The 21,206-nt window shown below is 42.4% G+C and overlaps 2 protein-coding genes and 1 long non-coding RNA gene across 12 annotated transcripts in view; 1 reads left to right on the forward strand and 2 right to left on the reverse strand.

The window, feature by feature from the left end:
• Window positions 1-2,667, reverse strand: part of nrbp2b (nuclear receptor binding protein 2b) — a 25,921-nt gene extending 23,254 nt beyond the window's left edge. For both annotated transcript variants that reach the window (XM_020087673.2, XM_069512474.1), the window contains exon 1: window positions 1,880-2,667. In XM_020087673.2, coding sequence (XP_019943232.1) covers window positions 1,880-1,999 — 120 coding nt within the window. In that variant the 5' untranslated portion in view covers window positions 2,000-2,667. The remainder of the gene's footprint in view (window positions 1-1,879) is intronic.
• LOC138405254 (uncharacterized) lies at window positions 2,661-4,829 on the forward strand. The gene is made up of 2 exons (XR_011238942.1): window positions 2,661-2,832; window positions 4,326-4,829. It is a non-coding gene; the product is annotated as an uncharacterized lncRNA (long non-coding RNA).
• Window positions 4,830-10,559: 5,730 nt separating this feature from the next.
• The window catches only part of slc4a2b (solute carrier family 4 member 2b), a 32,928-nt gene continuing 22,281 nt past the window's right edge, over window positions 10,560-21,206 (reverse strand). For 5 of the 9 annotated variants that reach the window (XM_069512464.1, XM_069512463.1, XM_069512465.1 and 2 more), the window contains 17 exons: window positions 19,874-20,010; window positions 18,300-18,480; window positions 18,078-18,213; window positions 17,315-17,516; window positions 17,114-17,222; window positions 16,835-17,019; window positions 16,511-16,724; window positions 16,225-16,431; window positions 15,940-16,088; window positions 15,344-15,538; window positions 14,724-14,933; window positions 14,521-14,610; window positions 14,269-14,435; window positions 13,591-13,844; window positions 13,329-13,498; window positions 13,054-13,227; window positions 10,560-12,695 (listed from right to left, as the gene is read on the reverse strand). In XM_069512464.1, coding sequence (XP_069368565.1) covers window positions 12,615-12,695; window positions 13,054-13,227; window positions 13,329-13,498; window positions 13,591-13,844; window positions 14,269-14,435; window positions 14,521-14,610; window positions 14,724-14,933; window positions 15,344-15,538; window positions 15,940-16,088; window positions 16,225-16,431; window positions 16,511-16,724; window positions 16,835-17,019; window positions 17,114-17,222; window positions 17,315-17,516; window positions 18,078-18,213; window positions 18,300-18,480; window positions 19,874-20,010 — 2,861 coding nt within the window. In that variant the 3' untranslated portion in view covers window positions 10,560-12,614. Of the gene's footprint in view, window positions 12,696-13,053; window positions 13,228-13,328; window positions 13,499-13,590; window positions 13,845-14,268; window positions 14,436-14,520; window positions 14,611-14,723; window positions 14,934-15,343; window positions 15,539-15,939; window positions 16,089-16,224; window positions 16,432-16,510; window positions 16,725-16,834; window positions 17,020-17,113; window positions 17,223-17,314; window positions 17,517-18,077; window positions 18,214-18,299; window positions 18,481-18,935; window positions 19,026-19,873; window positions 20,011-21,206 lie in introns of all 9 variants that reach the window. The other 4 variants (XM_069512468.1, XM_069512467.1, XM_069512471.1 and 1 more) reach the window with 2 other exon arrangements.

The raw sequence follows: 21,206 nt of genomic DNA on the forward strand, positions 1-21,206 counted from the left end.
TAACTGCTGGACGGAGAGGCACAGGAAACCGCAGGGAGACGTCCACATCAGAAAGGTTGCATTGCAAGTAACGAGGTTCGAGATCCAAAATTTATCGAAACGTGTCACAGGTTAGCGCAGCTTTATTTTAATCTGCTGGAGCTAAAAGTTATTTCCTCCACATTCGCCTGTCAAATGTTTCCCATCACTTAGAGAAAAGCGTTCAGGGTTGAATTTGCACAAACACCAACTGGGTTATGTCAAGGTGAGCATGAAGTGAAAGACTGAACCATCATACTGTTTATTGTCTCACTATAATTAGGTTTTAACTGGTGTGAGTCGACTGTAACACGGACACAAAGACTGTCAGTTGTAATTCAATATTTTCATTCGGTGACCTTCGATGGCCTCGATCATGAGATCAAACTGCATCCAAAATAAATCAACACAAAATGAATCGACAAAAATGCGGAGAGAAAATGTACATGTCGTGTTGTGTCCGATTTAAATATATAGCACATTGAAATCACGTGTGTGTGTGTGTGTGGCGGTGGTAGGGGGTCAGGATGGGGGGGGGGTGGACATGTGACAGTTTTAGCTCATAAATCAAACTGATAATCAATGGGTGGAAAAACAGTATGGTGGGGTGGTGACCATGTGTGTGTGTGTGTGTGTGTGTGTGTGTGTGTGTGTGTGTGTGTGTGTGTGTGTGCTTTCTTTCCAATGTGAAGAATACTCAAAAGTAGAGAAAGCGGTTGTGACATGGTGTGTGTGTGTGTGTGTGTGTGTGTGTGTGTGTGTGTGTGTGTGTGTGTGTGTGTGTGTGTGTGAGAGATAACCTTCTCTTCTCTCCATCTTATCTGGAGCCGTTAGTGGAGGCGTCACCTCACCCTCACAATACTGACGCTTTTAAACGTGTGTTTCTTTCTGCCTGATAACAACTGGGCCTTTTTGGAGCGAGGGGCCGACCAGAGTCAAAGCAGGCGCGTGTCAGTCGCATCAACCAGCGGAGAGCGTCACAGACACTGAGCTGCTCTTTAAATGTTTGATGCTGACATGAAACAAACAGGATTATTTATGGGAGAGGAAGTTGCCAACGAGGCCACTGGGTTATTTTCTATCCTGTCGCTCACGTGTTGTCTGAACAATCCAAGTACTGCTGATAGATCACACACACACACACACACACACACACACACACACACACATATACAGCATCACATACATTATTTTGACGGAGGTGAACCTGGTGCTGGCTCGTAGTTGGTTCAACTTGTGAACCTTTTAAGAACCAGTTTCCTTTTCCATGAGCTGGAGCCACTATAGAGCTTCATCATTACATCACTATACATCACTCTATACATCACTCTATATATCACTCTATAGATATCTCTATAGATAACTCTACAGGTCTACACATGGTTGGTCTTATTGGTCAACGATGATGCAGCAATCAGAGGAAGTGGTCACATGCTGCACAGATTATTTTGTGCTATATGTAATTTATGTAAAACTGAGACTTACCAGAAAATTACAACTAAAACTATTTTGATCCTCCATTAATCATTGAAATAATAAGGTCTGATAACCTGATTGATTTTTAAAATAGTTGCCCGTTCAATGTATTTCAACTAATTGACTAATTGAGTCAGACACAAACACACAGTTGGGTTTCAGCCCTGGTTTGAGATTGAACTCCCAGGTTCAATGCCCTGAGGTCTGGAGGCTGCACAACACCTACCCTCGGCCCTCGGATCAGACATTGCGTAACAAGAGGATGTCCAGAGCAGGAAGCTGATGGATTCCCTGACCAGGACACACACACACACACACACACACACACACACACACACACACACACACACACACACACACACACACACACACACAGAGCACCAACCTGCTCCTTGCGCTTCTGCCAGCGGCCGCACGGGCTCTCCTCCAGGATCTCGCTCTCATCCTCGCTCTCCTCCTCCTTCCCCTCAGATCCTGATTTCCTCTCCGGGACGGACATCGTCATTTTCACGCCGTATATTTCCAGAATTCCTCACCGGGACCTTCTTCTTCTCCTTCTCCTCCTTCTTCTCTCCTCACCTCTCTTACTTCCCCCCGCCTTCCTTCCCTCCCCTCTCTCTCTCTCTCCCTCCCGTGCTGTGTGTGTTGTTGTGGCGGAGGAGGACGCGGCGGGAGCGGTGCGCAGCGCAGAGACGCACCGTCTGCGTAATGGAGAGCCCCCCCCTACCCTCACCCTCCCTCCCTCCCACCCAGACGACACCAGCCTCTCTCGGATCCTTCACCGCTCAAAACATCCTGCAGGGGACAATTCAAATATCTGGAAACCGCCTCCTCTCACTGAAAACAGCCGATGCGCATTAAACACCCAGCGGTGCGCACGCCGCCGGGTCGCCGGAGGAACTGGGCTCTGTGGAGAATTATGTCCCAGACTTCCTGAAGGCTGCGAGCAAAATGGTTTTTAATCTTCCTCCCGGTTTCACAGAAGCAGCAGCGGACGGTTACAAGTTCGCCCGGCGATGCGTAAAGATTCCCGGTGCGCGTAATGCCGCAGATTCCTGCCTGTTCAGTGGAGGAGAGTCACGTTCTGCGACCATCTCCCACACGCGTCATTGTCGGTGTCGCTGTGTCTGAAGAACCCGCGAGCTGCTGCTGCTGCTGCTGCCAGGCACGGTGCGCACACACCGGGTACCGTAAAACCTCCCGCGACTGCGCACCAGACATTTATGGAGCAGTGGCTCAAACCCAGGGGCGTGTCTGGGATTTTTCTAACCCAGGGGCCACAAGTTACACAGAGGGGCCAATTATGTGTCCAACTTCTGAACACAATTCCTGATTCAGGTAAAGTTATTCCGTCTTTACTGTCTGCTCCATAACTTTGAGCAAAGCCAAACATTGGTCAAGCACATTGGGTTCTTAAAAAAAGTTGAAAATGAATAAATAATAATAAACGATATGATAAAATAAAAATATAATTATTAGAAAAATTCCAAATGTATTGATATTATTTTCAGTGTTTTTTTTAAGGCTGCTGACAGGACAAGATAAAAGAGATAATACTATATAATATAATAATACTTTAATAATAATAAGATAATACTATATAATATAATAATACTATAATAATAATAGGATTATACTATATAATATAATAATAATAAAATAATACCATCCAAGGCCGATATTAAATCATACAGATTAAAATCATAATAAAAATAAAAGAGAAACACAGTATTTCATCCTGTGATGCCAGAAAATAATAAGAAAATCGAGGTATTCAGTAGTGGTATTAGATCTACAAGATCAAATAATTAATATTTATCATTTTTAAGACAAATTGACCAAATGAATGGGGCGGTTTTTAAAGCTTTGTCTTGTAAATAAATGTGAATGATTTATTAATTATTATAATATATATATTATAAATATTATTATTGTTATAATAATTTGCACTGTGATCACTTGGCCCAGATTCCTAAATTTGATCAAATTGCCAGAAACTAATCCAAACACAGAGTGGTGGTTTTAATCCAGCAGGAGTTCTGGTTTCTGGGAATACAATGGAACTCTCATGTGGAGGCTGACTGGTAAATATAACAAAATAACATAATATAATTCATATTTTCTAAGAATCATTCATACAATTTTAGAAGAGGAAGAATGGGTGATAAAATCATATGGTTCAGTGAATGGAATTGACTGGTAATATTCAAAATTAATCTCATAATTGACATATTCTCTTCTATGATTTTTCTGTTTGTTCCAGTTTATGCTCTGTTCATTATGTGTGTGTCTCTGTTTGAAGCTATGAATTCTATTATTTATGATAAAATAAATCCTGGAGGTCGTTAAATCTCTAAATGACTGACTCAATCCTGATCCACTGAAAAACTCAAATCTGACAATAAGGATTTAAAGATGCAGCATCCCTGTGTCTCCTCGGCCGGTTTCCCTCTGAGCCACTAGAGAAAGAATACGGTATCAGTCTGTGTTTCCAAGTATCAAGCAGAGGTTTGAATTACTTCATGGAAACTGTATTTCAAAATAAAAACATGTTTGCCATCTAGTGGTTCTGGTTTCTATCACATCTGGAGGGAAATGATGTTGATGTTGATTTTTTATTTGCAGCACAAAGTACATTAACTTCATTGTATTTTGATTTAATGTCTCGATCAAAATGAGATAATATAATTTCTATATCGTCCATTTGCCTCCTCTGTGACTTTCACACTTCCACTTGTCTTTTCTGCTCCTCAGTGGAAGCAGCATGAGATTCACCCTCGTTCACTTCACTTGAGATTTGTGTTGTAATCACAGTCTTTCTCTATTTTTAGTGTTCACACAGAGTCTGTGCTCGGGCCGATCCCTCTCACTCTTAATGAGATTTGCTCTTGGCACAGGAAGCAGAGACAAGCAGACAATGGTGTTGTCTAGACGTCCAGGGCCCAGGGTGGCTGTTTCAGAGATGGCAGCAGTAACAAGGGGAGACACAGCGCCTTCATCACAATGACCCGTTAACAACGAGGCTCTGTCTGCGACAACAGTTTTGGCACAAAGTGGGAAAATCTGCTCTAAATATGTCAAATCTATAAAAAGATTCCATTCGGTCTTCTCAGATTTCTTTGTCATTGTTTGTTTAATTAATCAGGAGCAGACGTGACACACATGAGCAGAGGATTGTGCTGATGTTTGTGTCTCTATGCTGGGAAGGTTAAATTATGTCTTCCTTCATTTCAAGAACATTATATATAACAGAAAATATATTTGGACCTGAATGAAGACTTTCTCTTTAGTTGTATTTTCTTTTCTTAAATTAATTGTTCAATGTTGAAAACCCAAATAAAAATGATGTAAAAAAAAAAAAAAAGAAGAAACTTGTTTTGCATATTTGAGAACACATTTGCAAATCTTGGGTATTTTTAATGTTCCAAAGTGTTTCAGATTTAAGTGCAAACTTCAAATCCATGACTCTTTCTTTGCTTGTTGGTTTCAGTCATCCCTCATGATAATGTAAATGCATTAGAGTCTAAAGATTTAAAAAATCAATATTGACTCCAGGGCGATTTCAAGTTTATGTAACATCAGATATTTTAATAAATTATATTTCTGCCCAAACACAACACAATATTCTTGTGTATGATATGGAGCTAATAATACTAATAATAATATAATGAAGCTTATGTTGGAGTTGAAATCAGACATTTCTAAATCCTTCAAAGATTTACTATGAAGATTAATCAAAGTACACAAAATACTCAAATCTTAATATGCAACTGTCACAGATCAGTTGAAACACACGTGACTAGAGAAGGATTAGAGCGACATCTTGTGGTCAATTGTTATTGCAATAACTTTCTTTACAGATGAACAAATAATTTAAAAAAAAAACTTTTCTATTTATTTTATCCATTTTACTGTTTGTTCTTTACAGTAACTGAGGGGAAATAATTAAGAGTTTTATTTTGGATGTCACATTAATTTTTATTTTTTTATATCTTTATCCTCTATATTTTTTTTAGAATTCGATATTCCTGTTTTGAGTCTTACAGAAAACACTTTAAGTCCTGAAAGATCATTTTCATTGATTTTATGCACCGTGACAAATGAAAGAAAAGAGGTGGATCTCAGTTGCAGTCCTTCAGTCAAGTAGTCAAGAAGTGAGAATTGTGTAAGATTAACTTTATTTGTTGTGGTCGTCTAACAAGTCCACACACAACCCAGATAAATTATATCAGTGATTTCTCACGGATGAACACACTCTGCTGGATTCTGTGGTTGCAGATAAACCAGTCTTTAATTAAACATCACATCAGAGATCAGAGTGAAGAGGATATTGCATCACAGCGGTGAGGAGCCTTTAGAGATTTCAACATTTCAGAGTGATTACAGGAAGCAGCTTAACAGGGCTGTGGATTCTTAAGCATGTTGCCAGATATACTATGATATGAGACATGTTATTATATCAAGCATGCTAGTTTGATTCTGAATATCTGTTTAGCCGGTGGACACGGCCAAAAGTGTCGGAGCTCCACTGTTGTAGCTCATTTTTTTGCAGTGCTCCACCCTGCTCAGCCTCATTTCCTGAAAGATGAGAGATAAACACATTAGAGATTCAGTGTGTAGAATATAGTGACATCTAGTGGTGAGGTTGCATGTTGCAGCTGAATACCCCCTCATCTCACCCTCCCCTTCCAAACACGAGAACCTGTGGTAAACTTCATTTGTCATAAAAACTCAAAGGGTGTTTAACATGGCGGCCTCCATAGAGAGGACCCGCTCCTGATGTAAATATAAAGTATTTGAATTTAAACGGCTCCTTATAGGAGGAGTTACATGATGTGTTCTGATGTATCAACACATAAAGATTCTTCAAAGCCAACTTCAAAGCCATAAAGTGAAAAGTATGTGAGAACATTTTGCTGAGGAAACCATAGCGAACAGATGGCATGATGGGTAATTACACTACCTTTGTAAGTCTCCGCTTCTGGATGCAGTTAACGTACGGCTTGGGGCTGGCCTCTATCTGCTCGGCTGCTGTTTTGTAGCAAACGGCACAATCCATCAGTGGCTGGGAGGTGGAAGAAGATTACAGACAGAGCATGAGGAAGCTGTTGGTGTTTATGTGAAAACTAATGTTTGTCTCCTTGACGTCTGCTCACTCTGTCGTTCCTGAAGGGACATCTCACAGGGCTGGACTCATTCGTTCCTTTGGGACACGTGGTGGGTTTCATGTAAAAGTGGTGGTAGATGTATTTCACAGCGAATCCTCCCTGAAAGAGAACGAGGTGCAATTTCAATATGAGATAAAAATAAAAAAAAGCAGCAAAGCTGGAAACATCTAAACAGTGGATTTATTATTTATTTAACATATTATTATTATTTCTTATCGCCTGTTGAATATACTTCAGTCGGATCTGACCAAACATAAAGTAGTGACGTAGAGAAGAGATGACACAAAAAAAAGAAGGAAAAAATAAATAATGTTTGAATCTTTAAATCAAATAAATTACCCAATAAATCTGTGATCATTTATTACTTCATTATTTTTTCAAGAATTTTCTCAGAAAGGACGATATAATCTGGTACTAATTATATTGTATTATATTATATTTTACTCTTTCATTATTATTTTTATCTAACTAATCTAATTAACAATGACTTGCTGTTGTAATCTAGAGATTATTTCATTCATTCACATCAGAGACCTTAGTTCAAATTCAGTTCAAATTATAAACAGGTTCAGTTCTCAGATTATAAATGAGTCATATTAAATCTAATATATTTAATAATTTAAAACATGTTTCTAATTTCTCTGCTGATATTTGTCTTAATTGCTGCCAGTTCACAAAGCGAAATTTAAACGTATCAGCTTCTATGTGTCTTCGATTAATAACTGATAATAAAATGTCTCTGTGGAGTAAATTCTTTTCACTGTTTTGCAGTTGCTTCATTTCCAGCGGTGGCATTTCTCCAAGTCGACAACTGAAAGCCATAAATATCAAAACCCGAATCGCTGCCAGTTCACACTGAGTTTCAGAGAATTAGAGTAAAGGATGATGGGAGGAACGTGATGTCCCTCCTCCGTGTCTTCTCTGCTGAAAACATGTTGACGTTAAAAGATTCAAAGTAAACTTGACCTGAAGCAGATGTGAAAACAAGTATTAACCAGAATCCCCTGGAGGCAGAGCCAGGACCAGGATACTGAAACAAAAACGAATCTGAAACATCACATGAAACGAAAATAAAAATGATTCCATATATAAAAAAAGAATAAGAATAATGATAATACACTTTCTTCATGCACTGCACTTTAAACAAACTGTACTACACAGAAAAAATAAATGGGGATTAAAAGAAGAGCAAGAGAAAGAAGGTGATATAGAACACAGAATATGTCAAATCCTCATGAAAGCTTTACAATTTCAAATGTTTTAAAAGACATTATGAGGATGTCGCTCTGATCTCCAGCTGTTCAACAGCTGTTCCACAGTTTCAGGCTCTAACGTCACCAAACGAGACCAGGGAATAACCAGCAGAGCTCCATGCACACATCTGAGTGAACACTCGGGCACACGTGGGTTATTAAGTCCATGATGTAGTTTGGGTCGAGAACATTTGTCTCTTTTAAAGTGATGAATCGCATGAAAATAAAGAAACTCAGAGTCTACCTCGATTTCGGACTTATCCACCGTCTTCCAGAAGCTAAAATGATGCTGGACCCCAGAATGCAGGTTGAGCTGCTGGAACGCCAGGTCCACTCCAAACTTGTAGGCATCAGGCAGCTCATCGTAAAGCTCCTGGGCTTCGGCAGAGTGAAACCCAGCTCCGGCACAGAGCAGCAGCAGCAGCAGCCCAGCAGCCATCATCTTCACTCAGTGTGTGTGTGTGTGTGTGTGTGTGTGTGTAGAGCTGTTCTGAGAGGATCAGCTCCCTCCTCTTTAAGACAAGCCCTATTATGGCTACAGAAGTTACACAGGGATTGCCAAAGGGTCTCAAGCTGTTGGCTTTTAAGCCCCAGTTCCCATAAATTCCCGCATGGGAAACAAAACCCACTCTCAATGGGGAGTTTCCAGCTGTAGAACTACACTCATATCCAGTAATGTTATCATACCGGAGACTTGGATGAGTAAACCAAGTCGTGGAAACAAGCCTCAAGGCTGACAGTATAAATATCACTGACAGAAACAAGCTAAACAGAGAGTGAAGGAATTCTTTTAAAACCACTTCATCCTCTGTGGCTGCTGCAGGAACAGGAGAGTGGGTCACTGACAGGAAACGGAGATTTTCTTTGAATTCAGTCGATGATGAATGAAACTGAATGTGCAGCAACTAGTCACACGTGTTTTTACTTCTATCTTAGTGAGGTCACTCATCGACATAATACATTCCCTAGCCCCTTACCCCAACCGTAACCATCCAAACTAAATACCTGACTCTAATCTAAAACTAATTCTAACCCTCAAACATTGAAGAAGTGAGGGCCAGTCAAAATGTCCTCACTATGTAGGATCTTTTTAAAAAGTCCTCACAAAGATATAAGACCAGGAACACACACTTGATTGTTCACCATTTACATGTTATCTTTATTGTGAGAGATTGATGTGGACGTAAACACACACAGAAACGTTTCTCAACTGTTTGGAACGCTAACGTGCAGATAAACAACTCTCACACAGTTCACTGCTTCTATTCAAAACAAGTCTCCAGAGAGAACAGTCATCAACAATGTTAACAACAGCGTTCAGTCGGCTCCTGTTGATGCCAGTAGAGTTGGCGCTCCGCTGCTGTAGCCCATTCTGTTGCAGTGCTCCACTCTGCCCGCCCTCATGTCCTGCCAGTCAGAAAGATGGGATTAAAACAGTTAGAGGTTGTTTTATTTATAAGACACTGAAATCACAAAGGAGACGAGGAGAGACTGTGGACTAACCTCCGTCAGGGCCGGTTTGTGGATACAGTGAACATAAGGTGTGGGTTCTTGTTCAATCTCTCCTCTGAAAGTCTTGTAGCAGACTGCACAGTCGACCAGCGGCTGCATGAACGCACACAAACAAAAAGACACGGACAAGTTAGAACAGGCAGTCGCCCTCATTGAAACATTTTTCAGTTGAGTAACAGCTCTGGAAATCAGGTCAAGCTCACTCTGTCGTTCCTGAACCGGCACGCCGAGGAGTCCACCGTTCCTCTTTGGCACTTGGTGGCTTTAAGGTAGAAGTGGTGGTAGATGTAGCTCACATCAAATCCAGGCTGGGGAGGAAGAGGAAGGTTAGAACTGAGCTGAACAACTGATTACTGATTAAACAAAATCCATTCTGTGATGAGTATCCTTCCCTGAGGATATTAGTCACAGCTTATCAGAAAAACTCCCCGTGATGAGTCAACTGCACATCCAGTAAATACATAACAACACATATGACTGCGCAAGTACCTCGATGTCTGACTTTGTGACGCTCCTGAAGAAGAGAAAATGGTGCTGGATCCCAGTGTGAGAGTTGAGCTTCCCCAGAGCCAGATCCACTCCTCTCCTGTAGGTTTCTGGGAGTTTGTTGTACGCCTCCTGCGCATCGGAGGAGAGGAACAAAGCTCCGGCGCTCGACAGCAGCAGCAGCAACAAAGCAGCCATCTTTTTCCCTGTGTCTGTAACAGTGGGGGAGCTGTGATGGGAACCACCCCCCCCCTATATGAGCAGGGCAGGACATCCAGCCCTCTTTGCACACGCAGAGCAACTCACTGCTGATCCACAACAGGAGGATTTAAAGGAATCCTCATGTTAAATCTCAGCACAGTCAGTTCCTATTACAGTTGTTTTCTTTGTCTTTACAGCTCAACATTAAGGTTTCATTGATATTCTAGAAAATCTAACTGGTTTAATTTATTTGCAGGATAGACAGAATAGTTCTGAATAAACCATTTACGACCATGTACACATTTTCTTTCAGATCTTTAAACTGTTCTTTATATTTTTACATTTGTGTATTTCTGTATTTTTATAGTATTCTCTTCATTTATTTTCTAATAAATTTCTTTTTTAACTCGGATCTATTGAAAACACGACAGAGCATTCACCAGGATAAATAGAAAATAACTTTTATTTGTCATCAATATTTGAACCATTAATGTACAAGGGAGCATCAGCAATATCCTCTCAGACTTTGTATTGCTTTCGAAATGAATCAACACATCACAAACACTTTGACGTACGCGGACGACGTTCACTCCATCCACAGGCACAATAAGCAGACATAAAACTGACAATGTACTTCTAATAAATATACTCTTCAGTGTCACGGCCGTGACGCAGCCAAGAAAAAAGGTTCCGTGAAATACTCTGAATGAATCTTTTTTTATATATATATATATAAAAACAGTTACTGTATAATGCCTCATATTGCAACAGATAAATAATGGAGAGATGTTTGATTTGTGAGCGTCTGAAAAGTGCAAACTATTGTAACGCGTGTCGCTCGTACAAACAACAACAGACACTTGATCACTTCATGGTCCCACAGGCACTTGAGATTTTGTGCAGCTTTGTGACACCGAACAGGCACAAGATCACGGCGACAGGCTGAGGTGGGACGAGTGGCGATTCACATGCACACTGGAGAGTCGAGCTCTAACCAACCACTGTCACACTGACTCAACGTGAACAGAATCACAAATATCGTATCTATATTAATTATTATTATTTCTTTTTAAAACCTTCCCTCTTAGTAACAACAATATTGAGATTGTCTACACAGCTCGTGTGGAAATTTGGTCGAACAAGTTCATGAGTGAATAAAATTGCTTTAACGATTAGTCCCCCCCCCCCCTCAAAAAAGCAAGAATTTGGATAAAACGAGGAATGTTACACCATGATAAATGTGTGAGTTAGGCCAAAACATTACAGTGATTGAGATGACTGCACTGCAGCTTATTGTTCTGATCACAAGACTATTTACACGAGCCATGATTTTGGCACTCGGACAAAGACACCAATAAATTACAGCGATTCCCAAAAAACCAACCGAACCGAGTGAGACGTCAAAACAAACCTTCAGAACATTGGTGCTCTAAACATGTGCGTGGAGACATTTAGAGTAAATTGTGCCACTGTGTTTTCTTTCTTCCACAAAAACGTGTTATGATGTCATGGCGTTAGTGTAATTGCATTTTCATTTACTGTTATTGGTTTTTTTTTTTTGGTATGTCATTATCACAGTCCTGCAATATCGCCCTCTGTTGGTGCTTTTCATTCACTACAGGTACAGACGTTGACTTGAAGCCAAAATAAACTGCTGCATTTGAGCACAAAAAAATAAAGAGTATTTATAGAAGGATAGGCTAAAAAAAAATCAAGCAGTTATTGAAGACGAGAACTAAAGCTACGCTGATATTGATTCTTGAATTTAAGAGGATGCTAAAGAGATAAAAAAATCACATAAAATACAGTCATCGTTCAGATTTGGTTTCTTTAAAAAGTGCTACGAGCTTCAGGAGGCGGGCAAAGTGATCAGCTGTCTACAATAAGACAGAATGAGGAAAAATAAACACCTCATATACGGTTCATTTCCTTCATAAGGCGCTTGGTGAGATTAAAACACGAAAAAAAGCAACAAACTAGAAAAGCAAAAGCTAGCATATAAAAGAATGTTTACCACATATCCTCCACATATTCAATGTGAATGAGAGCAACCTTTCAGGGCTAAAAGTGAATCGGTCTTGCACATCTATCTACTGTTAATTTAATTCTGAGCTTCAGATCACGTTTGATTTTTCCCCCCTGAAATACCTGTTTACTTTAAAAAAGTATGAACGCAAGCTAACGACAGTTTGATCATCGTTTGTTCCACAAAGTGCTGCTCACCATCAGAGAAGCCTCCAACAATCTGATAAAAGAAGCTACTTAAATAGTGAAAAGTTTGACTCCAGTAACAACCAGACACACCTCTGACGTTCTGTGTGCTGGCGTCTTGAGGATGATGATGATGATGATGATGAGGGCCGGCGGTGCACAGTGATGTGGCGTCAAGTTTCTTTATGAGGGCTTCAAGTTGGAGTCGCTGCATCCAAGTGGTGGTGGTCGACAGATGTTGGTGTCCACTCAGAGGAGGTGACTGGTACGATGAGGGCATGTTGCAGGGTTACACAGGCATGTGCATCTCCGAGTACTCGTCATGACACTCGCGCTCGTCAAACTTTGGCTCCGCGTCGTCCGCGTCCAACTGGATGAAGCAGAGAGACGTCAGAATGAGCAGATTAACAAAGAAAAAGATTTCTGAATATAGAATGAGTGTAATGGGTTGTTTGGTTACTTGTCAATTCTCAGCATCTTTCTAATATTCAGAAAGTAATCTCTTGCATTTCCTAAAGCCTTAGCAATAACCTCACTGTGGCAGCTGTGTTGGATAAACAGTATTTCTGCTTGAAGGCATAAAGAAACTGCATGAGATTTTTGGAAGCAATTTAAAACGATGTTTCCATTAATGATCCTTTTCTCTCGTCTAAAGCCCAGTGTGCTTTGCTGCATCTGGGGCGAGGAAGTATAAAGCAGTGTATGGTGCCCCCCTGTGGTAAACGTACACATTCCATCTCTCTGGCGGTGAAGATGCGGCGCAGCACGAACATCTTGACAGGAATGGTGAGTATGAGGACGAAGGGGAAAGCCAGGGACGCCTGTGTGGACATGACCGCCCACAGAACCGCCAAACACACCAGCTGGATGCAGGTGAACAGATGCATGCGCAGCGTTCGGACCTGCAGGAAACAGATTCATTAAGATCCAGATTTAAAAACAAAAAAAACAAAATGGTGTTTCATTGGTTCCCACATTTTAAAAATGACCTTGAGTGTCTCACCTTGCGTATGTAGGTGTGGTCAGGGTGATACTTTGGTGGCATAAGCAGCAGCATCATGCGCTCTGTGAGCTGGATGCCATTGAGAGACATCACGCCCATATAGAGGAAGATACCAAACAGGACAGCCAGGGGGATCTGACGCAACAGGTCAGCGATTACAATGGACATGCCTGAAGAGAGAAGACGTGTAAACATTTAAAAATCCAAACAGGAGTCCGGTGATAGAGAGAAGAGCAGCGATGTGTCAGTGTCCACCACTCACCAACCATGATGGCGACCAGGAGCCCAGTGACCCTCTGCTCCTTCACCTCCTGGATGCGAGGCTTGTCTCCAGGGGCGACGGCCTTGCTCATGACTGTGAGGGCGTTGACGTGGGTCACTGAGCGCACGGTCGCGGCCGCCATCCACGGCAGGCCGAACAGAGCCGAGCCCCCGCCCAGCACCCCGATCAGCAGCAGGTCCAGATGGAAACCAGAGCCCTTCACCAGCATCCGCTCCTTCTTACTCACTATCAGGCTGCAGGAAGTTGGGGGTGGTCACACAGAGGTAAACAACAGATGTGTCTATACATTTTTTATTTTTTTTAAGTATTTAGGGTGAAGTATGGAGAGATAAATCAAAAGCAAACAATATTTTTGACTAAACACTGTCATGGTAAACATTCAGTGATATTCTGTTGATGGTTCAACATCATACAGGGGAAGTGACAGCTGATAATGCAGAGGCATTCATTATCTCCTTTTAAATGTTATTTTGATTTAGTTTAGAAATTATGTGACGTTGCTGTAATTCCAGATGTGGATGAGGATTTTTTCTATAAAATGTAAAAGATTTAGTTTTCTGTAATAAAAACCTGTTAATTATAATGAATTATAGTCAAATACTTTTAATATATATAATAATTAATTAAAATAATCCTGCTGGACTGCAGGTAACTCACGTGGTGATCTGCGTCTCCATGAAGATGAGGATGAAAACCAGCAGAGCGGGCAAACAGCAGGCGAACATCATCCAGATGGGGAATTTACCGTCCGAACCCAGAGGGTTGATGATCCAGCCGCGTTTGTTGGGACTCGTCACAGAAAGTCCACTGGGGACACTCAGTTTCTGGAGAGAGGATGAAGACAGGGATGATGAATGTCTGCAATGTGAATCTTACATTAATATAAAGATTCAGTGTTTCAAGTCTTACTTGTGTGTACGTGTCTTCTATGCTGTAATCTACCAGCACCATGATGAGGATGGCGATGGGAACCCCGAAATCTCCAATAACCCTGCGAAGCTAAACACATAGAAACACACATGTATCCTTGATGTATGATGATAAATATGGAAGTGAATTTATTATTCTTAATGTTGCAGGATCAGTGTTTAAAAGTGATTTCAGCTCCTCACCCTTCCAGGGAAGAATGCACTGTTCTTGAACTTGCGCAGGTAGAAAGCGATGAAAAATGTCCCGGCCATGAGGACCAGAGAGAGCAGCGCCGTGTTGGGCTCGACATTCGGCTTCACAGACAGGCTGCTGTTGCCCAGATCCAGGGTGAAGTTTTCCGCTGTGGTGCTGTTGTCATGGGAGCAGCGTTTCAGTGGGTGCTCCTTGAAAATCTGCCCGACGACACAGAGGGTTTGAATCAGAGCACAATATGTTTACTACAGAACACACACATACTGTATGTACATCTGTGCGATTACTCATGAATCACACTTTCTGGGAAATTAAATTAGCCTAAAATCAAACGGCTTTCAAGTCTGTGCCATAAAACCACAATAAAGCAAACCTTCCAAAACCATAAGCTTGGATAATGGTTCAACTCTAAATCCATTTAACTTTCAGGGCAAATCAATCACAGATGATTTCAGGTGCACTTGCTAGAAAAACATACTAATTTCGACCCTGGGGTTTGAATATCATCCAAAGTCTAGTCGGCTCAGTTTAGTGTCAGCGACATAATCTCCCAGCGTGCCAACAAAAAGATTTTGTAATCAGGTGTTGTTATTTCAAGTTTCGGGCGTACCCTGCCGAGCTTGATGAAGGTCTCGCAGATGAAGATGAGGGAGATGAGGAAGGAGAAGATCTCCTGGGTGAAGCGGGAGACGAAGCGGACCAGGAAACTGCCTTCGAACGCCACAGTGACGACCACGATGATGATGAGCCAGAACCCGATCCAGACGCGGCCTGTTAGGTACTCGATCGCATTTGCTTTGCAGAACTGAAAACAGAGACATTAAATATTATTCGTGTATTAGTTAAGTTAAGTGTAAAAGGAGGTGTGCAGCCGTCGAAGAAGAGACTTTAACGAACTGTTTAGAGGACTAGTTATTAGTGTGAGAGGAGAGATAACATGCAGCAGCTACAATAAAGAGACTCTGTCACACAGGCTAGTTGTTTCCCCTGATCTTAATAAACTGTATTTCGCATGTAGAGATGATTGTTTTCCCTGAAAATTCAAAAGTCAAGATCATTTTAGAAAAATAAATAACCAGGTTTTCAGGGGTTTTAAAATTGAAAGTACCTGAGCTAGATTTTATTATTACAGAGAGAATCTCTCTGTCAGATGTTTGTAAGTTGATGAGTAAGTATATGAGTAGAAGTTGACTGTTTTACACTTACACTGTAAAAGGCTTCCTCAAAAACTAGCAGGGGTCCGGAGAAGCCCACGACCAGCAGCGGCTGAGCTCCGAGCAGGCAGAAGATCACGCCCTGCACCGCTGTTGACACAATCAGCTCAGAAACACCAATCAGACCGTCCGTCTTCTCACCTGACAACAAGACACACGCAACACATTAACACCGTCACGGACACAAACAGGGTCTTAAGTTTCACTGACTTCTCACTGAAAGCATGAAATGGATTTGACACATGAGACACGATGGTTCAGCTCTTGTGACACTCACCCAGCAGGCCTCCGAATGTTATGGCTGGAGAGAGCGCAGCAAAGTAGATGAAGATGACCGCAGCCATGCACTGACTGTTGAGGGCATCCTTGAAGTCGCTGACGTACTTCGGGTAACGTCGCCGCACGTCTTGTACCAGGCCACCAAAGGGGCGTCCTGTGCGCTCTAAAGGGTCGCCTGACTTTTTCAGAGGTGTGAGGAGGGCCTCTGGGTGACAGGAGAGAGGACATTGTTAATCTATTTAAATATAACAGGAAGTCACGCTCCTAAAGTTACTGATGTTCACCTTTTTCTTCGAGGCTTTTAGGCTCTTTGAGCAGTTTGACCTCCTGCTCCGCCCTCTTGCGCAGCATCTCCCGCTGGAAGCGAGCGACGGAGCGCAGCAGCTCATCACCTCCCATCTCCGACGGCGGCAGCACGATGCTGCAGTCCAGGAAGCTGTTGATTGCGTTCAGCAGGTCCTGCCTGTCATCTGCTAAATAGGCTGCCTCGTGGAATTGCTGGATGAAAATTCAGCCACAAATAATAAGTAATGTGTGTAGGTGTCATTTTATACATTTCGGTGTTTATGTGATTTGGGGTTTATCTTTAAAAAAACTCCCTCGCTCACCTTGTCAGACATCAGCGTGGAGATGGAGCGTCCAATCTGGTGGTAGTCCATGCTCGTGGTGGGGGGTCCCAGCAGAACGAAGAGGAACCTGACAGGCACAGGGACTTCAAGGACGGACTCCAGCTCCACTGCCTCCTGCAGCCGCACAAACGCCATGGTGGGCTGCTCCAGGAAGTCCACACTACCTAGAAGACGACGAGACACAATCGTCAATGAAAGGTGAAGGAATGTAAGTGAGCTTAAGTTGTTCAGGTGCCAAACGTCATGTGAGTAACTCACCCACAAGGACAACTGTGGCCTCTGCATTTTCAGGAATCTTCTCCAGCAGCTTCAGCTCATGTTTGGATTTGGATCGATGCATGCCGGGCATCAAGGTCGGCTCCTTCTGCTGAGAACAAACAGGACAGGGAGTCAAATCAGGATAAAGAAAAAAATATTGGTAATTGAGATTGTTGGGCCACACCTGAGCTTTAGAATTACCTGTCCATCGTTCTTCTCCATGTCGATGCGTGTGTCCGTGTCCCCCGCAGCATGGGCGGTGCCCATGAGCGGGTCGGTGACAGCCGGCTCGGGCTGATGGCTGTGGTTGGCACTGTGGTGGTGTGTCATCAGGCTGCCGAGGCTGGCAGCCGAGATGTTCCTTGGGAAAGGGCTACTGTGCTCTTTCTCATCGCTCGGGTGACTAGGGGAGGCAGGGAGAGGCAGAGAGAGGGTGAGCAGGAGGAAGAGAGGCAGCGACCAGGCATGAAGCCACCTAGTAGCAGGAAGTGTGCAGCCGTCGAAGAAGAGACTTTAACGAACTGTTTCACAAAAGAAGCTTCTGTGTATCAACATGCACGCTGCGGCGATAAGATGATAAGACACATATCACAATAACCAACAGAACAGATTTTCTATCCACATTCAAAAAGAAGAGTTTTCCATTCCACAGCTCAAAATCATAATCAAATGCTTTTTAAAATGAATAAGGTAACTAAGGTTATATTCTCACTGAGCACATGAGCTTGTTTTGTTTGCACCATCGTCCAAAACCCCCAAATATTCCGTTTACAATAACACACAACAAGTAAAAGCATGTCAATCTTCTTTTAAGAGACAAATATGTGGCTTTTTTTTCCATTTTTTGTTGAAGAAACGATTAAAGTTATTAATTTATTACCAAAGTTACCTTTTCTTTTTGTTGACTGACTAATTTTCTAATTAATAGATCATTAGATCGTTTCAAACTGATGTTATAAATCACCTGTGTTTAAGCAGCAGGGCCCTCAGGACGTTGGCTCGGTCTTCAGCTTTGATCTGATCAGAAATGATCATCTGCTCCACCACTTGATGTGCGATGCCAGGAAGGGTCTTCTGGTCCAGGTCCAGCAGCACTGCACCTGCAAATACACACAGACACACACACTGAGCTCTGTCTTCTATGAAAGTACTTGTGCACACACTTGACTCGGTTTCTCTTTCTTACCATGCGAGATGGTCCTTCTGAGCTCCAGCAAACTGCGGAAAGACAGAGACGCCACATGAGGTTTCCCCCAGCGGTCCGTCTCTTCCTCCACATCCTCCTCAAACTTGATCCAACGAGCCGTTTCCTTCCACTGCATCTCCTGGTTCTTGTCCATGGTCAGTTCGTTCAGCTCTACAAACACCTAAAGACATCATGCAGGAGTGAGTGGAATGCGACACAGACCAAACAATCCAAACCAAACAACATGCATGTTTAGTATGCACAGATATACCACCTCATAGCAAAAGCACTGTGTAGTTTCCCAGCTGATATAATCACACTTTAGAAGCAGCAACTTATTGCCCTTGATGTTCAATTTAAAAAGGCTTAAAAACTTAACCCTAAAAGAAGTCAGAGGAGAGGCACTAATGTTCAGAGCATCTCTTCACTCTCAGCATCAAATATCAATATATAATACAGGTTATTATCTGGACACCATGCAGGTCAGTCACAGTCCGGAGTGAAATAAAAATGTCCGAAATCAGGCTGGAAAAAATTCCCTAGTTTGCCGCCATGTGCCGTCAAACACCTGCTGCATGCCAGTGAAATCACGCTCACACGAGTCAGACCTGACTCTGGCCGGTCACCCAGCCTCACCTTCTGGTACCGAGCCATTTGACCGGAGTGCATGTCCAGCATGAAGCCTTCTGGCCGCGAGGCACAGCGGTACAGAATCACCGGTAACGGCTGGAGGAGCGAGACGGTGCAGGAGAGGACTCAAACACTGACACAGACAGCGACACAAAGGATGGGACCTTCACCACGACACACATAGCTAAAAGTTCCACAACACACACACACCTGACAGGGACCTGTTGTTTACCCAGGCTGCTGGGGGCTCGGAGCACTGTATGAGAGTGTGTGTGTTAATAAAACATAGCTCTCCCTCTCTCAGGAGCTCCCAGTGTCTGGTTACTCAAGCTCCTCTCTCTCTCTCTCTCTCTCTCTCTCTTCTCCTTTCCATGTGTGAAAGAAAAGAACTCATTCATTCATTTTTAATTGTCTCCATCCCTCTCGGTCCCATCCACAAAAAAAGGAGAGGGCTGCACTAAATGTGACAGAGGAAAAGAGGGGGGACATTTCCCAGGATTAGCAACAGTTAATTTTCATATTTGAGGAAGTTAGAAATGTCGAACACAGAATAATCTCCCACCAAGCTTCATCAAACTGAAAGTATATTAAAAGGCCCACTCAGTATTTTTTTCTGACCATATGAAAAACACTTATATGAAAAGTTATTCTTATTATTTTATTATTTTCTGGTATTTAATAGACTAAACAATTAATTGAATTTGATGCTATTTTTTATCATTGTACGTTAGGATCCTGATTTCATCTTTAATTTGACCAAAATTGATTGATTTCATCGCAAAGCTGTTTAATAAATAAACCCAGTAACCCTCCACACTTTTCCAAGTATAGTCAAAATGAATTAAAGCACAGATGAGTCTTGTGACAGAAGGTTTATATAAGTGGACATGAAATGATCCATGTCTTGCCTGAAGCAGCTGTATGACAAGTGAGTAATGTTTCACCTCATGTGGGGTTCGGTCCTGCTTGCGGCTGCGGGTGGTCGGCTCTTTGTGGTCTTTACTGATGTGCACCACTTGTCCCTTGGCACTCTTTCTGACCAGGTGTCTGCGCATGCCGGGGACATCTTCAAAACGATGACCTGATGGAGACAGGAAACGAGGGGTGAGAATACACTTTTGAGCAGAGAAATTACTTTTACATTTTAAAAACATTTTAAAAATTGTTCTAAACACAAATCATAAACGTGACATCCTGCAGATAATTTGCACTGTTCAGTGTGTTCAAATCTCAGCCCAAGGAGTCACACAGGGTGAGGCCACTTTTCTTTTGTTTCCATGGTCCCGCAGCAGAGAGTAGAGTTACCCATGGTGGCAGCACCCCAGACGCTGAAAAGGATGCTGAGAGGGTGGCACAGATACGACGCAGCACCGCGAGCACAAATGTTTCTGTCAGGCGTTACAATTTAAAACATCAATGTGCCTTTCTGTAAATAAGCATGCAAATATAATTTCACAATATCGAAAGGATGCAAAAGCTAAAAAGCAAGGACAGAAAATCTCTTCGTGAATACCAGTCGTCTTACCTTCATCAGTGCTTGTAAATTCTATGTAACAAACAGTGACGCTTTTGAGGGTCTTCATCAATGTTCATCTATCCTCTCCTCACTCTACTTGTACCTGCACAATCTTCAACTCTTACTGAGAAGGTGCATTGTCAAGTTGCTCCATGATGTGTTCACTGGTGTGTGAGTCAAGTATGGTGCGGACTCTGGAGTAAAATGGGGCCTGACTGGCATGTAGCTCTTGAAGGAGGGGAGGAAGGTTTGCGGTGGGCGTTGGGTTATCGCTGGCACGGCCGCTCAAACCGAACAGTGTGACTTACGCAAAAGTTTTGACAAGATGGAAAAAGTAGCAATTTCTTGACCGGCGTCCGACCCCGCGGAGACTGAAACTATCAGAAAGCATCAGCGAGCAGAGGTGTTAATTGGCTCAGGGTGAACAAAAAGGGAGGGACAGTGATCTAATAATTCCTATAGTTGAGCAGCAGCCAGAGACACAGACTTTCCCAGGATGATTTACGGTGGCGGGAAGCAGATAAAAGAAGACACTGGTGATGAACCTGCTCAGAACAACCAAACACCAAATATTGAGCCAGTACCTAAAACTACAGCCTCTCCATCCTGCATGTGAGGCAGTTTAACTATTCCGCTCGTTTTACTCCACTAATAATTAAAGCTTATGAACTTGGATCCAAGTTTCTCAATTAGCTACCATGATGGCTCGGGCCCGAGTCCAGGGGCCTCAGCTGACAGTAGGAACGCCTAATTTAATTATG

Source organism: Paralichthys olivaceus, chromosome 17, assembly GCF_024713975.1.
Source record: "Paralichthys olivaceus isolate ysfri-2021 chromosome 17, ASM2471397v2, whole genome shotgun sequence".
Lineage (NCBI taxonomy): Eukaryota > Metazoa > Chordata > Actinopteri > Pleuronectiformes > Paralichthyidae > Paralichthys > Paralichthys olivaceus.